General features: G+C 42.0%; 1 protein-coding gene across 1 annotated transcript in view; it reads left to right on the forward strand.

Annotated features, from left to right (window-relative positions):
- The window catches only part of dock1 (dedicator of cytokinesis 1), a 200750-nt gene that overhangs the window by 128825 nt on the left and 53111 nt on the right, over nt 1–18814 (forward strand). Inside the window, exons 28-29 of the mRNA XM_037081415.1 lie at nt 1413–1514; nt 3505–3599. Coding sequence (XP_036937310.1) covers nt 1413–1514; nt 3505–3599 — 197 coding nt within the window. The remainder of the gene's footprint in view (nt 1–1412; nt 1515–3504; nt 3600–18814) is intronic.

An 18814-nucleotide genomic window follows, 5' to 3' on the forward strand; every position in this document is an offset into this window, starting at 1 on the left:
TGTTGGCATTAGACACCGTTTTGGTGCCTTTTGCGTGATTATGTTTTTGTTTGTGTAGATTTGGATGCCCTACATATTAATTATAATAATTAACCTCCGTATAAAGATGTTGCTCTGAAAACCAAGCAAACAAGAGGGAGAAAAAAGACTTGGAGAGGGAGGTCAGGTGAGGTAAGTGAGTGTTCAGCATCCTTTCAGCTCTGCTGTGCTTTGGTGGGTCAGGCCTAATTACAGCTCAAGGAGAGGTTCTCCAGCGAAACAGAATGCCCTGCGAGGATTAACTACCATGAAGCAGCTGAGTTATATCCGTTGCACAAGGGCTGTACTAACAGAGTCTTCACTTCAGTGAGGTAGTCCCTGTCCAGATTAAAGTCCCAACCTGGGGTTTGCTCAGGTGATTAGCTATGGGATGATACTCGCTTGTGGCTTATGTTCTTTTTGACTTGAATTGCTTTGCTTTAATTTTTTTTCCCTTTACTTTCATTTCTTAAGAAAGTGTCTTAAAACTCCTTTGTGTGTCTGTCTTTCTGTGAAGACTGATGCTTTCAGTCAAAGATTAAAATAAATCAGTACAATTGAAAGAGGTATTAGATTGGAAAAACCTTGCCTTTGGCACCATTTTTGCCTTCTCTTTGAAATATGAGCTGTGTTGGTCCTTGCCTTTTGGATGCACCGGTTAAAAAATATATGATAAGTCATGGAAAAGGTCTTAAGTATTATCTGAGGTGGAGATGGTAACCTGCACTGCTTTTGAATCATAATGCTTATCAGACCTTGGATTTATTAATCTGGATGTGCTTTCATGCATTCTGTGACAGAGCAGTTTAATTACTTTCTCTTATCTTCAGTGCATTTTCTTTGATAGTTAGTTGAGGTAAAACTGTCCGGGTGTATTCAGATAACAAGAACTGCATGTTCTTGTTCCTCAGAGGTTTTTATGTAAATTCTGTAACTTTCTTGGTAACATTTTATTTTCATATTTTGTTTGTTTGATAACAGCCTAATGAATACATTTACAACATCCTCTCTTTGCCATCTGCGTCGTTCTACTTTTTCTTTTGTTCCTGCAGTGTCTCTCTTGCTTAATCCATCTATTCCTTTGAATTTCTCACACAACACTTGACAGCAACCTCTCTCAACCGAGCGTACATGTACAGCATGCTAACCAGAGCCAGGATAGCGGCGCTGCACGGTAAAGACAGCACTTTAGGGACCTGACATGCGTTTTAAGGCGGCCACTGAGTGAGGGCGCCTGCCTTTTGAAACCCGGGAGGCCAGGCCTGTTTCAGTACTGAGATCCAATCAGCTCAGCTAGTCAGTACCCATCAAAATCACGGGCATGAACGCCGTTTATCCTCAGCCTTCAATTTGAACTTGATTGTGTATTGAATGCACTTGTTTCTCTTCTCCAGGGGAGCTTCGTGGCCAGCATGACTGCCACGCTGAGGCAGATGGACGACTATCATTACGCTCATCTGATCAGCACCTTTGGCAAGATAAGGAGCGATGTGGTGGTGAGTACACCTCATCAGTGTGTCCGTGTCCACTGGTTTGAGGCTAGATCGCCATGTGGCTACTTCAAAACACAGGCCCGTAGTCCAGTGTCACATTTTAGAAATCAGAAGTTCGATTAGACTTCCTAGGAAAATGTTTTTCCTCCACAATAAAGAATGAAATTGAATTTCTGTTAGTCGCTGCTCTCGGGCCGCTTCATGCTCGGCATGCTCTTGATGATAGCAACTCCTCAGGGAGGCAGATCACTCGTCGTAGCCAACAAGTTGTGGAGGAGGGATAAATTTCATTGATGTTATGGATTTCAGCTCTGAATAATTCCTCCCACAAAGTTGTATTTCTCCAGTGTCTGCTGCCAGATAAGCAGTAAGTTACTCTGCTCTGACAAATGTTTGTTTTTACCTTAACAAACAACCTGAGACCTTCATAGCAAAGAGGGGATTTGATTTATGTTACAGGTTAAGCAGATTTTGGTGTCACTTGCAGCACTCTGCTTTTATTTGGCAGTGAATGAATTACTGCCCCTATAACAGTTTATATAATTATTAAACCTGCTGCTTAATTACACAGATTTATGAATAGAACTCTATGACCTTCACGATAGTACAGGGTGACTTGTTTGAGGCTGTCAGTCCAGTTCCCATGGCAGAATAAACAATCACGGTGATGAGGCTGGATCTATCTGCAGATTTATTGTTCCTAAAGCTGGCGTGGGCCGTATCCACATTTCAGAACTGGCTGCAGCCCAAAGGACTTTGTTGTTTTTGCAGTTGTTCGCTAAATACGCCGACTCACAACCCAGGGATACATCCAGGAGGGAAACATCTACAGCCAGAAATAGATTTACATGAATATTTATGTTTGTATTTAGCTGCTACTGATTAAGAGGAAGCTATTGTGAGTGGGAGTCATAAAGTAAACATAAGAAAGGAGTTGATGACTTTGTGGCCATGACTTTGTATGAAGTTAAGAAGGGAGACCACAAAAAGACACAATGATTGTTTTAAGCAAAGTGAGAAATATCTTCATGTATATGTATAATGTTTGGTGAGTTAGCAAGAAAGCCCAAATATTTTGGAATTTTCTGTAGACAGTCTCTCAAAGTCTTTCCATAGGTGTCAAAGAAGTTGCCTGTAAAATTAACTGTATTTATGAAATTTGACATGTTTACAGTCAATTAAACTTCTGTCTTCATTTGTAAATGTTCTTTAAATGGGGATATAAAAGGAAAGAAACAATTTAAAGTAATTAAGTTTATGCCGAATTTCCAAGAAGGGGTCAGATGTTGTAGTTATTTTAACAACTCTTAAAATCGCAACTTTTTTTGTTTGGGAATAGTGCAGTTACTAGTTAAATCCTTCTTTAAAACACACAGTGGGTTCTCAAACATCTGCTGCCAGCTTGTTAAGAGAGCCCAAACACATAATTTGCAACACAGTCAGTAGGTGGTCTTTCAGTGTGGCCCAGGACAGATGTGCACACACACTGCTACAAGAATGTTGTCACATGCCCAACAAACCAGCTCCACATGCGGTCTGAACGATATGAAAAGCATCCTCAGTGCATCGCGGGGGTGTTGATGCTTATACTTACAGTTGGATCACTGAGGATGGATGTTAAAACCAGGTTTGAACAGCCTTCATTAGTTTGACTGAACCTGGTTATCAAGTTGTCATATTACGCCTTACTCGCTTTTTTAATTATATGTTCGGCCTGCTATCTAGATATCACATCGGCAACTTTTCTGTGAGAAGCAGGATAGCTGTAATCTCATTTTACTACAACGTGTGAGCATTAAGAACGTTAGGGATTATAGGTCTCAAGTGCCACCTGCGAAAGGGAAACACATGAGTCACCTTGACTTGACTGACAAATCTAAAAGCTGTTTCTGCCTGAAAGCCACAAACTCCTAACGGCTCATTTCAGACTGCTCTTATCTCGGAGGCAGGAAGAATAACAGTTTTCATTTTGAAAATGTTCTCTCTCTTACAGGATTTCCTAATGGAAACGTTTATCATGTTCAAAGATCTCATTGGGAAGAACGTCTACCCCTCAGACTGGGTCATAATGAACATGATGCAAAATAAGTAAGTGTGACGCCAGCATGCACACACACACGCGCGCAGAAACACGCACATAAAGCATGACGCTTTAAAAACGCCCTACACTGTTGTTGCTAAGTAACAGCAGTCAGAAGTGGGTAAGGGTATTTTCTAATGTTTTTCGCTGCATGCAAATATCAGCACAAGGCCTCAGCAGTGTAGCAATCAGATGAGCAGTCAGCGCAGCCGCAAACAATCACATGAATTATAAATGCTGGGGTGTAGGCTGCCTGCTAATCTCCAAACTTAGTCTCAGCGTCTCTTTACTTTGTTGCTCGTTGTGCTGCCGCGGCCTTCTGTTTTATTAATGTGAACCTTGCCTGATTCCATTTTTGCGTAAAATGTAAGAAGAGATGAAATGTGCTTTGCAGTCTAGGAGTGTCGTCTCGAGCTGTGTGCACTTGTCAGACGAAGTTGGAGCAAGAAAAGTGTTTAAAGGCCTTTTTAGTGATTTTTTTTTTTTTTTTGTATGCTTCCATTTGTATCTTTTTAGAAGAGCCCAGAATGTGCTGTAGCAGTCAATTATTCAATGGCACAGGCAACAGCTGTCAGATGAAAAAAAAAGGAAGGAAAATTCCTTCTTCCCCAACTGCATGCATGCATTATTGAAACTGCTAGATGTGTTTTTGAATGCCGGTCAGAGATCCAGGAGAAATTTACAAAATGAATTTAGCATTGCACTCCTATTACACCGTCAGCCTCGCCTGTTCACACTCAAATGCTGCACGACCAGAGATTTTGTCTGTCTTTCTTCCAAACAATCTGCCGTCTTCCCATCTACATTACCCACAATGCAACTCAACCACTGACAGTTGTGGTAGCTTATGAAACTTCAAGCCACGGGCCTCAAGCAGAGATTAGGAGCGAGCTACCCACAAGTTTCCTTGGGAGGTTACTGGGTTAAAGAGCATGGGTGATAGTTATGATGCAAGGTGGAACTAGCGTAAGTAAATGATCGTAATAACTGACACCCCAACGGCACTTTTAAGGCTTTAGAAGTGTTACACTATTACTATTGGTTAGTACACTTAGGTAACTAGCAGGGGTGTGCTCCTCTCCTTCATAACACGATTCGATACGCATCTAGATACATGGGCTACGATACGATTCAGGGACGATACATTTTAAATACGGAACAATTTGGTGCGATTCGATACGATGCAATCTGATACAATTCTAAACATTTGTTTAATGTGGACATTAATTTTTTAATGTAGACATAAATTTGTATTGATACAGGAGTCCGCAAAACGATGTAGTCACATCTTTAACGTTAAAAATGGATACCGATTAGTATCGGTGAATCTTTACACCCCTAGTAACAAGTATTCACTGGCCTAGACCTTCATGAATGAATGATAGATAGCCTGTACCAGATTAGCATCCTGTTACCATTTAAAGTGACAGTTCTTGTTCAGTGACTGGACACACCGGAAGTCATGCCCATAATTCGCACAAAGTATCACAGGAACAAGAATAGGGGGGATAGAGTTCTGACAACATCACTTCTGGAGGCTTTTCACATTACAACAGAGGGCCTGCTTCAAAGTGGCCATTAACGGCAGGTGCAGAGCTCATAGAGGCAGCCCCTGGTTGACAGTGAGCAGTTTTACTCCCTGCCCACTCTCTCCAAAACTACTCAACATCATCACGAGCTAGGATATTTGACTAGAGATTGTATTGCTTCTCAATTTTGTTCTATCGCTTTCATCAGTCCGTTTGATTGCTACAAGCCAGATTCCTTTTGGAATTCACACCGAGCCCCCCAAAAAACATTGTCAGCCACCTGGGTCACATTGCTCGGTGTTGATGCATCAGATCACATCTGTTGTCTGCTGTAGACCGAGCTGGAGTGTTGGGGAATAAAAATTGTGCAGGCCTGACCCTCATAAGCCACACACACACACACACACACACACACACACACACACACACACACACACACACACACACGACACGTCAACAAAGCGTGATCCCACGTGCTTGCACTGGACTTACAAGCCCTTTCAAACGCTCAATACCCACTGTGATCCTGGACTTTCTGGAGCAGCTTTGGGGATGTGATGAGCATCACTAAGCTCCCCGCAGTTCATTGTCAGATCGCACTTTATAGCCTATGAAATGTTTTATTTTTGACTCTCAGACTAAGGGCCAATGTGTCATTTCCCATCCCTCAGCAGAGTCTCAGGCAATTGAACCTTTTGTCTACTTGCACTTGTTTGTGACAGCCGTTACATTAATTCTGCATTCTAGTCAGCGCATTCAGCCACTTGCTTGTGTTAAATCATTGTTTCTACTCAATGAAAAATAAGCCTGCCAGAGCCTGACTCATCTCGCAGTCTTTATACATGAGCCTGTTTGAATACTGCAGGTATTCGCTTTGTGACGAATTAGCAAAACGCTTCCGTTTGTCGCCATCCATCGGAGTGTGTTTGACCGGATGTTTCCTGTTCCGCATTGTGAGAACCCAAGGTGACACATTTCATCCATCCAATGAGAGAGCTATAAATGTTTTGCATTAACAATCTTTGAGCACAGGAGATGTGTACGTGAGTCATGCTCCTTTGCTGCGCGCTCTTTGATTGTCATAGCAGTGGAGACTGAATACATCCACGGCAGACTCTGCAAGCTTAAAAGTGTCACGTCTCAAGGCCAAAATACACCTCGCGCTAAAACAGCCACCCCTTGTTATTTTCAATGTACAACCCCCACACCACCAGCGGCGGCTAGACGCTTGTTGACTCTCCACCCCGCTACACTTCCTGCCACTGTCCTATTTTAAGCCTCGCAAAAATATGTTTTTTACTTTGGTAAAATGCTTGCCCAAATATGGACATTATTTGAAAGATTGTTGGTTGCCTTCACTGTAATTTTAACTGTTTCACCTTTATCTACAATGCAAAAACATAAGATTCAAGTAAATTAAGCAAAAGTAAACTCCAGTCGCTCCCTCCTTGTACATCCTGACTCTAGACAGCTCTGCCTCGTCTCCTTATGACTTTTCGTCGCGGTCTGTGAAGAACAACGAGAGACAAGTTTTTTGAGGTTCAGGATACGATCGGATGCGATGTGAACCAATATGGCATTGTGCTGTCTGCGCTGTGTGTGCTGCCCTGGTGCCCCGATTTGCATGAACACAAGTACACACCTTCAGACTCACACTTGACATTGATGCCAAATTTCAGCCTCCTGAAAAAGCTGTGGGTGCCAAAAGCTGGGAAAATTTAAGTCGGCTGACTGACAGCATGACCTATAGAGCTATTCATAGCAACTTAACTTATATATATTTATAGAAACATTATCCCCCTACAAAATTGGCTTTGGCTGATACCAATATTACTGGATGTTGCCTGTGTAACCCTGTTTGGGAATCCATCTACACTTCGACCACAATAATCTCCTGCTACATGTTAATTCCATCTGTGTCTGTTCATGCTGGACAGTTAGCACACAGTGGGTTTATCAGAGCTCACAGTATTTGTTGAAAACTGCTGCCTGCTACTGCGGCTGCAGAAAGGACTGGGTGGAATGCGACTGAACCATCCGGTAAATGTGCTGAAAATCCCGATGGAGCTGAATAGCTGAGTGATATTTCTCTCTCAGTTTCTCTCTACTATCAGTCATTTGATTCTTCGGTAATATAAAATAATTGTTAGTAGACCATTTAAACATTTTCAAATGTTTAATTGTTGCTGTTTTTGTCAAGTGCTTTAACTCAGCACATGCTCAGACGATAAAAAAAAGAAAAAAAACATTCAGTGACCTCATGAAGCAGATCTTTACATCTCTGTCCTTCCTCTCAGTGTCTTGTTTCTGGGCAGTCCACACAGGCCACATTCAGCACACAGATTCAGCCACCCACGGCACCGGCAGACGGTTCTTTCATGTCCACACATTATGATAGCTCCACTAATGAGATGGGCATCAGCAGTAGCGGCAGTCGTTTCCTCCCACTCCTTCTTCTCCACCCATCGGCTCTTACTTCCTCCGGGTTGCAAACTGATTTATGGGCTCTAATTGCCCTGGGGACGGCCGCATCAGGGCCGGTCTGCCGCTGACTGCCATTTCCGTCATGCCAACTAGTCACGGCTTAATATCGGCAGCTAATTGACAGTGGAGATCAACTCGCACTTGACAGGGAACAGGTTCGATCACTTTGCTGCAGATTCGTAGTAAAGCATGAGTATGAAATGTTTCAAGCTCTTCCTCCTAAACGTGGCGATATCGCAAAGGCTTCAGGAAGGCAGATTGATTTATTCTGCCTTTTAAGAGGTACGGATGTCCTGTAGGTAACCTTGATTTCACATTAAAGAGCACTTACAGAATTAGCTAAAGTTGGCATTTGCTTAAACACTGTAGTCACGGTCGGTTTCCTCCCAGGGACGGAAAAAAAACCTTGCACCAGTTTCGTTCTTTACTAGAAAACAGCTGCTGGCTGCTTTGCTCAGTCAGCCAAATGTGCGCCCTTACACCGTTACAGATTTGCGTGGTAAACTTTTCAAGAGCCCTGGACTCCTCAACCTTATTAGGGAAGATGTGCTGAATCATACAAGCCCAGTCATCATCATCAATCTGAACAATCTTCATCGACAGTAGGGTTTTTTTTGTGTGTGAAGCTTTTGAACAGCTGGGGTTTTTTCAGCAACCAAAAGATGTAATTAACAGAAAAATGATCTTAAATGCTTGACTGTAATTCCTGATATTTAACATTGAGCAAGTGTTATCTTGCCATTTGTTTAACAGCTAATTACTTTATTGATACACTTTTTAAAGGTAGAAGTTGAGTTTTAAAAGTTATCTGCTGTGTAATTCAAATATCCGGCGATGAGCCGAACAGCTGTTTTCTCTCAGTCACTGTATTATTTTCTTTGTTCGACATGCAAGAGAATACATGAGACATCTGTTTCGTGCCTCGCAGGCTTACTGGGCCGCGTGATCAATGTCTTCACACATCGGATTTGACATGAGATGACCTTCTCATTTCCCCAAATGCCGCTATAAGTTTCTCGCGGAGCTGTTAATTATGTGTAAGAATAGTAGATTGAGAAACAAAGGGAGTTCTCTGAGAGCCCGGCGTGGCAGATGAAAAGATGAAAGCCCAGATGAACTGAAGAGGCAGCTCTTTAACTCGATAACCCGTGCCATCAGTCCCTCACAGACTCATTAGAAGAGGGTTTTCGAAGCAGGATGGCTGCCGTTTGGAGTTCTCTCCATGACTAATCCAGGACCTGGAGGGCAGGTCTGGAAGGCTGGGAGGAAAGGAGGACTCACCGAGAGTGAAAAGACTGCCAATGATGTTGTGATCCTGTGCGCCCCCGTACAGTCCACCACCCACTGAGATAAAAAAAACACAGAGCCTGTGGGTTTATGGGTGTCTGATTTGACATGCTCTCCACTAAAAGGGAGTGTGCTGTTGAAAAGATGCTATTTTAAAAATCCTCACAACTCACTTTGAGGTTCAGTCAGGTTGTAGTCTTTGCTTTGCCTTCACACTTCATTAGGATTAGGTGACTTCAGTAAGTATTAAATGCTGACTTAAAAATAGGATTTGAAAAAAATAAAAAATGTATACATTTCTGACAAGCTGACATTCGGGTAAGACCGTCCCAACAGAAAACCCTTTTAGGGGCTTCGAAGCTTAAATTGAGAACTGCAAATAATCAAAGGCTTGGGCATATACAGTAAGAGAGTTTTCAGTCTGATGGTGTTTTGTACCTATATACTTAACTTGTGTTGTTATTATATTAGACTTATATTAGCAACTGGAGGAGGAACATCAGCCACTATCTCAGCATCAAAAGTCAACTTGATGAGCGTTCGTCACAGCCCTGTGCTCACGGGACCACGTTTGCACCAGCGGAGTAGAAATGCTCCCTCGCTGGTTTTATGTATGCGACTTGAACAGAATGGAAGAGCTCCATTTCCCGCTCTCTCTATCAGACTTTTTGCCTCTGTTTGGGTGCAGCCGGCCCATCAGCTCCTTCCCTTGGAAGCTGATTTGGACGATCGGCTGGGAAACGGCAAAAGCTCCAAAGCACCCGTGATGTGTTAAGAACAGAATGAAAACCAAACAAACAAAAAGATTTGAAATCTAAAACATTTTACATTTGCTGATATCAAATTGATATACTTTCCAAATATGCAACAGTCCTGCAATAAATCCTCCCCTCGTCAATGTGTTTCTGTTATTTAGCCCACTCTCGTTGATATAAATGTGTCGAGAAAAATAATAGAAACACCTCTCTTTATGAAGCAATACATTTTAACAGCACCACCGCAGCCTCCAAAATGGCCATATAGTTGAATTAACACCTTTCTAAATGAATGTTTGAATAACAATTATACATAATGGCCTCTATGCAGGGAGGATTTATTGCAGGACTGTTGTGTTGCTATATTAGTCTTAGCTTTTTCTCTGCCTAATAAATTCGCAACAGTATATATTTACAAAAGTTTTTTATTAGTACGAGTTCCAGTACAGTTAGAGAAGAGAATACTATGTGTAACTTCATGTGTTTTTGAGAATATGCCTCCCAAAAGGTCTGTGCAGACTCATTTAAATGTGCACTACCGGTGCTTTTCAAGCCCTCAGCTTTTGGGATTGTGGGCTGAGAGGAAAATCCTGACCTTTTGCTTGGCTTTCCTACCATGCTGCTTTGTTAATGTGATGACAGTTGTCTACTCTCTCTCTCTTGTGTGGTTCGTGTCTGCATTACCTGGTAATTCTGCAATAAAGAGATTAAGACACAGCTTTTAAGAGGAACTATGGGATAGTCACCGGCTGCCACTGGATTTATGGATATTTGTTTTGCCAACATGCCAGTGTAGGTTAGAGATCTTAAATGAATCTCTGTACATATACTCAGAGAGCTCTGATGTAGCTGTACCTGGAGCGTTCTACTTGGATGTCTGTCTGTGTGCATCTGGTTGAACCTTGGCCCCTCAAGTAATATTGTTTTGCCAAGGGAGTGCCGTTAAATAGGCCTCCGCCCCTGTGTGATTTCTCTCATCATCATTTTATCAAAGTCATTATTGAGAAGCAGCGGGGAGGCGTACTGTGCCGGAAACCAATCTGGTAGTTTCAGTTTGACCCACTACACTGGAGCCTCGTAAGCCTTGGAAAGTTCAGACGATGTACTTAAGCAAGACTAGCAATACCTCAATGTAAAAGTACTGTGCTGCTGTCAGTATCGGAGAAATTACGATGTATTTGTTGCTGCTCCCAATCCAGAAAAGAAGGCTTTCTTCCCTGTGAGTCTGTCATCTGTGAGATGTGTGAAGGGCGGGGCAGCTTTCTCAGCCTGCCTGTAGAGACAGAAACAAAAATCCCCTGCACTGATGACAGTGTGCTCAAAAGTGTGGTCAAACTTAAAAGGGTAATTCCACCAACTGTGCAAATCAAAGTGTGTGTACAGGTCTCGGGGAGTACCACTGCGTATATGGAAAAAAGTAGCATAAAGCCTTTTGTGGCTCCAGATGAAGCTGCATGTAATCTGATAAAATCCCTCCAGTGATGTCACCAGAGAGATCACCTGTTTAATTCCATGCAATCATCTTCTTTGTGAAAACCCAGCGCCTACATTACCCACAGTGCATCACATCACTGGAAGCAATTCATCAGATTACGTGTGGCTTCTTCTGGAGCCACAAAAGTGTAGATTGAAAAAAAAAAAAAATGTTATGCTGTTAGAAGTGTAATTGTTAACAATTCATCACAAGTCGTGAGATCATCACTTGTGTTGTGTGTGCAGTAAAGACTTAAGATGCGTTCCAAATGGCATACTTTTACATTTTTGCACGTACTGCAGCTGCGGTCAACGAAGCATGTGTGCTGCAGTACGCAAGCAGTACGCACACAACCGAAACGTTCTGTCTACACTGTCGTGACATCGCACAAAGTATGCAATTTGGAACGCAGCTTTAATCTGCAAAGGAGATATCCCTATAAAATGTAGAGGAGCAGGAGTATAAAACAGGCTAAAATAAAAATGAGGTGCCTTAAATTTATATGTTACTTTTTCACTTCTGATTTGTAGATGACCCTGACTCTCTTTTTTTTATTTTCTTCCCCGGTGCTGGGAGAAAAGTGAAATGACATTTTTCGTTCTCTGTCAGCTATAAAACAGGGAACACTCACCACTCTGAGGCAGATGCTTCATTGGAGACCCAGTGAACAGGCTGTGGTTCATTTCTGTCTTCCCTCTCCGGATGTAACTGACATATTTTCTGTACACTTGATGAATGCTCCTTTCACTTTGATAAACCCACTTAGTTTTGTCTTCAGATCGCTAGGTCCCACTTCACGACTGCAGATCTGAGGTGTGTTTATCACGGCATTCAAACCAAAACATTAATACACACAGCAAATAATAACTAAAAGGGCGTCTGTTGTACGAATGTCAGCTTGCTAATATAATAACAATGGCCTGTATCATCAGCTCTAATGCCCCACTGTCAAGGGTATCAGTCTTACTGTATGAAACAGTGCTAATCAAAACATTTTCTGAGATCCTCTGTATGTTGTTCGAGCCAAACGCACATACGCTTTTATTCTTCACTCTCTAGTTTTTTCTACAGGCATATCATCTGTATTTCAAAGAAATTGTGAAAAAAAGAAGACAAAATGTTAAAAGTTTAGGCTGTTGGAATGCGTTTTTAATTGCTTCGTGATTCATCTGATAACTTTGAATGTGCCTCATTATCTCATCCAATGCTCGACGTGAACTTCGCCAACACTCTGACTCCTGTGTTTCTCCTGCTCGCTAATATTTGGAGTTCTGTTTAAAATCGGCCCCTGTTGCCTCATTAGTAATCCGCTCACCTCTTCACAAACTTACGGCCTGGATGAAAAAAGAAGCTGCCTTCGCTGTCATTGTTACATCTCAGATCCCTGTGTTTGTAGGCTGGCGGAAGCTAGCGCTCGTCAACCCTCACACCGCCTGCCGCCGCCAAGTCAAAGGGACTGCAGCTTTTTTTTTTTTCACAGCGTATTGGCGTGGCACACAGGCCTGTGGGGTCAGGCAGAAATCATATCTTTTTCTCTGTCATTTTATACGACCTCGGAGACACATTGTACGTGTGCTAACTCACAAACACACATATCCAAAGAAACTTTTTTACTTTGCCTCAGTCGTCAGTTCAGAAAAATGCTGCAAAAGTCTTCTGAGGGTCGTCTTGTTCAGTCAGAAATTTCCAAACAATATCACTGTTCCAGCATTGTTCGCTCTTTTACCCACTGACTACATTCACTTTCACTACACATCCATAATGCAGTAGCATTTACACCAATCAACGTTGCTTAGAAATAATGTTATACATGCAGTTTTAGGTGTCGGCTCTGATATAAATGGAATCAGAGCCATCCGGCGCAACTCACTGTCTCTGGAAACTATAAAAACTGTCATTGTAAAGCTAAAATGAGGACCGATTCAGCAACTGCATGGCTTATTTCTCACCCAAAATGTTTTCAGATAGACATTTTACAGCAAACTATTTTCAGAATATCAGAGAAAGTTTCCAAACCAGCCCTGATGGTTGGTTGGTCCAGTTTGGAATCCCTGGACCAGGTTTTGTCATTGGTGTTTGTGTCCTTGCGTGGACCACGTTACCTGGTTTAGGTATCTTGTTTATGGTTGTTTGGGTCGTATTACACTTCAATATATTGTTTGCTGCAAACCAACAACCTCCAGAATAATCTCAAATTAATGCCGTGTTTCATCACACTCCACCATTCACCACTCAAGAATTATTAATTGAAGGACATAATGGATTTTCGATGAAAGATATAAGAACCATTTGGTATTTAGTGCAAAGTCTTTATTTTTTGCACCATCATCCACACTAGATTTAAGAGCTCTTTTATTGTTAAGTGGTTTAAATGTTAAAGTGAAGTGGGGAAGTGAGAAGTTTCTTTCTCCCCTCAGTGTAAATGAAAAGGTCTCACAGATGAGAGCGGTCCTTTTGACTCCACCAGTGATATTTTTGAGTCATTAGAGCCTTCCCTTAGCTTCCCTCGGGTGCGCTGCCCAGTATAAACTCTTACAACCTAGTTTATCTGAGAAAGCCGTGATAAACTTCAGCCAGAGTCAGATCCACTTTGTTAAAGACGCACTAGAGGGAAGCTGTCGCACTGCCAGGAGAATTTGATTGAAAACGCATTGATAGATGAATGGATCTAATATTAGATCAAGTGTCTGAAATAAAGGTAATCTAATTGAATAAACCGTTCTGATAATGAAGGTTTTTGACCTTGTCTTATCTCCGAGCACAGGCGGATACGCCAGCTATTCAGCAATAGTATGCAAATAGTTTGTGATCATTATCAGGGATGCTCTCTGAACTCAATTAGCAAGTATGATCCGCTGATAACGTTTCATTAGCATATATGCTAGGTGTCGTGGATGCCGATTACCCGACAGAGCTCAAGTCTGTGGCTGCAGGAAGTTGGCTGATTTTATAAAAAAACAAAAAAAAGATAAAAAATAAATAAAAGCAGTGAAGGGTGTAAAAAGCAAATCCTCTGTCGCCTGTGCTGAAATGTAAATGCTCTGCGCGCCCATCAATCAGCAGTAATGGGGTGATTTATCTGACACTGACAGATTGATGGAGCATATTTATCATAATGATGCCACATGTATACAGTACCAGCATGGCTCTAATGTGTAGGTGGGTGCTATCTCGCTCTTGCACTGCCTAATTAGCAAATTTAAGAATCTCCAAGTTGTGTTTTTTTGTCTCCCTAAGCAGAAAAAATAGGAAAAAGCCCATGATTGCTGGAGATGATTACAGCTACCTTGATTTCCCCACTGAACTGTAGGGAAAAATAAAGGCAAGAAGCAAGTGGGGCAGGCTGGGGTGTCCCCAGCAAAGCTTGATGCCTTCTCTTGAAGGCGCAAAGCAAACACCGACACCACTGGATAAGTCTTTGATTACATTTATAGCAGCGGCTTACATTTCCCAGTCGTTAACGTTCTCCTTGTGGTCGTAATGAAGTTATAAAGAACTGGTTTGTCACTGTCTCTCCCTCTGCAATCCGAGCATCTTACTTTCCTCCCTCTGCAGTATAATGACCGGCCTTCGCAGATGTTGCAAAGGCAGCCGAGCATCTTCCCCCTGGCATTTGGCTTTGTTAATAATGCAAGCGTAAAAGAGCAGCGGGACCACAGACTGTATAATATGCAGTTAATGTTCTCTACGCAGACAGTTTTGATTCACGCTCGCATCGTCATGTCTGTGCAAAGAATATTCCCTGATATCAATATGGCAATTAATTATAGACTGTACAGTAATTACATCATTTTAATTTAATTTTTTTTTGAATGTGGACAAACTGAAACACAGAGTGGAGCTTTTGTTAGTATATCCCATTTATTTAAGGACTGCAGTTTTAATATTTCATGCTTTTAAGCCCACATTAAAAAAATATATATATGTATTCCAAAGTTATAAGAACTTAGCTCTGAATGCCTTTAATCTTGTTTGAAATGGAGTGTCTTAGCCAGAGCCCACTGTGAGGGGAGAGTATATGCTATTTTCATCCGCCTCATTAAGTTTCTCACTTTAATTAATGGCAGGATGTGCTCACAGAGGAACTGTCCTGTCTGTTCGTTAAAGCCCATTATACGTCTGAGCTCGGGCAGACTGCCGGCTTCAAAATAGGCTTTTTAGGTAATAAGAGATTGCTGTACTGTGCGAGCTGCGACACGAGAGGAACTCCTTTTAACACTGTTTATAGAAAGCGCCGCATGTTAGCACACAGATCAGGCGTGTAGAGCGAGCGCAGGAGATTTCCTCTGGCTGCATCATTGTCGGGGAAACTGTGGAGGATTGCCGCCGCTGGGAAGGCAGATCGAGCAGAAACGCTTGATTACAGCTGCGTTTTCGCCCGTTGAGTTGATATTTAGCCAGAAGCTGCGAGGAGTATTGATCGGCCCTCTTTTAGCTGCCGTGTGACCCAGCAGTTTGAGCATGTCTGTATAAGCTATTGCAAAAATGTACATGCTGATTACACAGTTAGATACATCGTATAGATAAGGCGCATTCTTTTTATCTTACATTGATTTTTGATGTTTTGATGGAGGAGACTGCTTTAAATGCATCTCTTCAAACGTACCTGAAGTTGTTGTTTCTTGCTAAAAGAACACTCGTTAATACATTTCTTTCAATGTTAGATAAAATATTTTTAACCCTGGAGCTCAAACTAACCTATTTTCACATGGTGTTTTGTTTTTATTGGTTGTGGAAATTAGATTTATCTCTTTAACTTCTTTATGTATTTTGTTTTTACACCTGCTGCAGTGTTGCCTGGCAATATTTTCAGTGTGTGTTATCACGGCAAAGTGTGGTCCTGAAGACGCCTTATTTTAGCAAGAAACTAAACCAAGAATAGATTTTGAGTTTTTTGACGGGTGTTTATGACTGTCAGTTTGAAAATGGGTGCCGGGACCGGGGAGGCAGGAAGTGGAAAAGGGGCCGCTGGTCCCCCACTTTACAGCCCTGACCTACATTCTAAGTTGCAGATCATCCTAACCCAGTTTCAATCATTCCTGTCAACTCTGAACAGCAGATATTTTTCTTCCCCTTGACTGTTTATCTGTCTGTGTACAGATTATTCACCATGAAAGCATCACAGCTGTGTAATGTGCAGTCACGAAACTTTGATTGTTAATCAAGTTGATGAAAATAAAGGCAAGGTATGAAGATGGGCGTGGCCCGAGAAGGGGCTGGAAGACACTGACACTGACCATCGATGTGGATGCTGTTCTGAGTATTCCTCAGCCAGCTTTTTCAATCCTTGTTTTTTAATATCCAACAATAATTCACCCCCCCACCCCCTTTTTTTTCAAAATTAAAAACTGTAAATAATGAGGCCTGCATAATATTTCTCAGCCCACAGATGCAGTGGATGCAAACACATTTTAGCATTAGTCCACTGTTCAGCGTATCAACTATATTGACATGTTCACAGCTGCAGAAAATTGAGTGAGGTGTGTGGAGGGGAGCTTGTGTTCGTGCAGACAGGATGGTGGTAATAGGCTGTCTGAGTGCTTAGGAGATGGGAGGGGGGGGAGGGGGGAGGTGTCTCCCTCTCTGAGGCCATAGAGCCAGAGAAATGGACTTCTAATGGCTTATCCAAAGGTGTTAAATGACAGTTAACCTTTCCAGCTAATGATTAAGGTGACTCTTGATATGTATCACACACTGGCCCCAGATAGCATTTAGTCAGCAGTGGAGATAAATGTGGGAGATGAATATTGTATAGCTTTGAAATACCCCAGATCCCACATCGTCGCCGTCTCAGCGGTGATGGTTATTCCTGTTCAAGGTCAGTTAGACAGGGCGCTGAGGGGAAACCCCCAACTCCTCACAGTGAGTCAATGAAAGTCAGACCTTTCAGTGAGCGTAGGGTGACGGAGACCCTCGCGGCAAGCGAGCGACCCGACGATGATGTGTGAGGACTCCCGCAGCGGGAGCTGGTTCAACTAAGGGTTAAGCTAACGCCGTGACGGAGGCAGAAAGGCAGAAGGCGCTCTCGGAGCTGCCTGTGCAGCAGATGTCTGCTCACCTGCCAGCGTCGGTTACATGAGCGTTACATCTTCATCCCGCTTTATGGCCCGCTCATGAAAACCCTGATGCAAAATCCACTTAAGTGACACAACAGTTGTCCTTGATTCACCTTGCCATTGTTTTTGTCCACATTTTTATATCTGATGCACCTCGTTTGTTGCGGTTTATTTATCGATTTGTAGTTGTGTGGAAATACTCACTGACTGAAAGCTGAGACTGAGAAAACGCTAGAACTCGGGGCGTGCTAGATAAAGTAAGCCAGGTTACCAGATATGCTGTGCTAGGCATTTTTCCCCGCACCACTCATGATAAGGGCTTTTTTTTTTTTCTCTCGGGTAATTCTTAGCGATTAGTACACACATTGTTGTATTGCTGGTTCCGCCAGGGAATGGAGTTAAATAGCGGATGGGCCTCTGACTCTGTAAGTAGCAATCATAATTCCCCTCTAAAAGCTTCATGCCACTTAAGTTATTAACATTTAATTTTGCAACATCAGAGTGGATTAACCCATCAGACAGTGTTCTCATTAAGGTCTACTCATCGCATCTTTTTTTTTTTTTTTTTACGGGGAGTGCCTGCAGCCCTTCTGTACCTCAGCCTGTCTCCGAAAGATTCTACCCATGTTTCACCTCTGCTGACAGCACTTATTTCTTCTCAGGGTCAAAGATATATTCATTGTCAAAGCAAAAACCACTAATGTTTCTCTTCTCTTCTCTTCTCTTCTTGTTTGGCTACAGCTTTACTAACTAACTCAGTTTTCTGATTAACGAGGCGATTCTGATGTCTGAATTTAAATCTCGGCCCGGTCGAGGTAGTGCCGTTTTATTTATCGACTCTTTGCTTCAAAAACCAGAGTTCTCCCTGGCTATCCCCAAGAAAATCATTTCTGTCCATGAATTTTTGGCCTGTTTAAAGTCGGCATAGATTTCTGTTGCCCCCAGCAACTGGAAGCATGAAAAGATCCTTAATAAACAAGATGTAACCCTCGAAATCTCAAAGAAATCTACTTTCATTCATTCCTAGCTGAAAATACTCTGTAGCAGTCACAGGTATTTATCAGCTCTAGCTCCGATCAGCATGGATGAAAACATGACACTTGGTGGACACGCTAATTTTTGCCCCTTGCCCAAAAGTACATCTCCATCTTTCTATGTTTGAGCAGCGCTCAAACATTGTCCAGTTGTCAAGAAGAAAGAGAAGAAAAGAAATCTGGTTGCTCTATTTAGCATAATGTAGGCAAAAATTGTGTCAGGTGCTCTTGGAAAACTGGAGAAAAAGGCGATTAGAAAAGGAATTGAGGCACTTCAAAAAAGAGAGTACAAAAAAAAAAAAAAACTAAGAAGGAAATATTCAAACACTTATGTTCGAGGCTAAATGATTAAAAAGGCAACATGTTTCAACATGACGCGCTGAGGTGATGAAATGATGTACATTTATTTCTTTCACAATGACATGACTTTTTTAATATAACATTTCCAATATTGTCAAAAAAATCAACTTTAAAAGTTCACTGATTGTGTATAACTATAATCGACATATTGTGTACATTTGAGTACATGATCGGAACATGAATATGGAAGTGATGCATGTGTGTAGCCTTTGTATCTTGTCATGTCTGTTTTTTTTGTTTGTTT

Source organism: Acanthopagrus latus, chromosome 20 (assembly GCF_904848185.1).
Source record: "Acanthopagrus latus isolate v.2019 chromosome 20, fAcaLat1.1, whole genome shotgun sequence".
NCBI lineage: Eukaryota > Metazoa > Chordata > Actinopteri > Spariformes > Sparidae > Acanthopagrus > Acanthopagrus latus.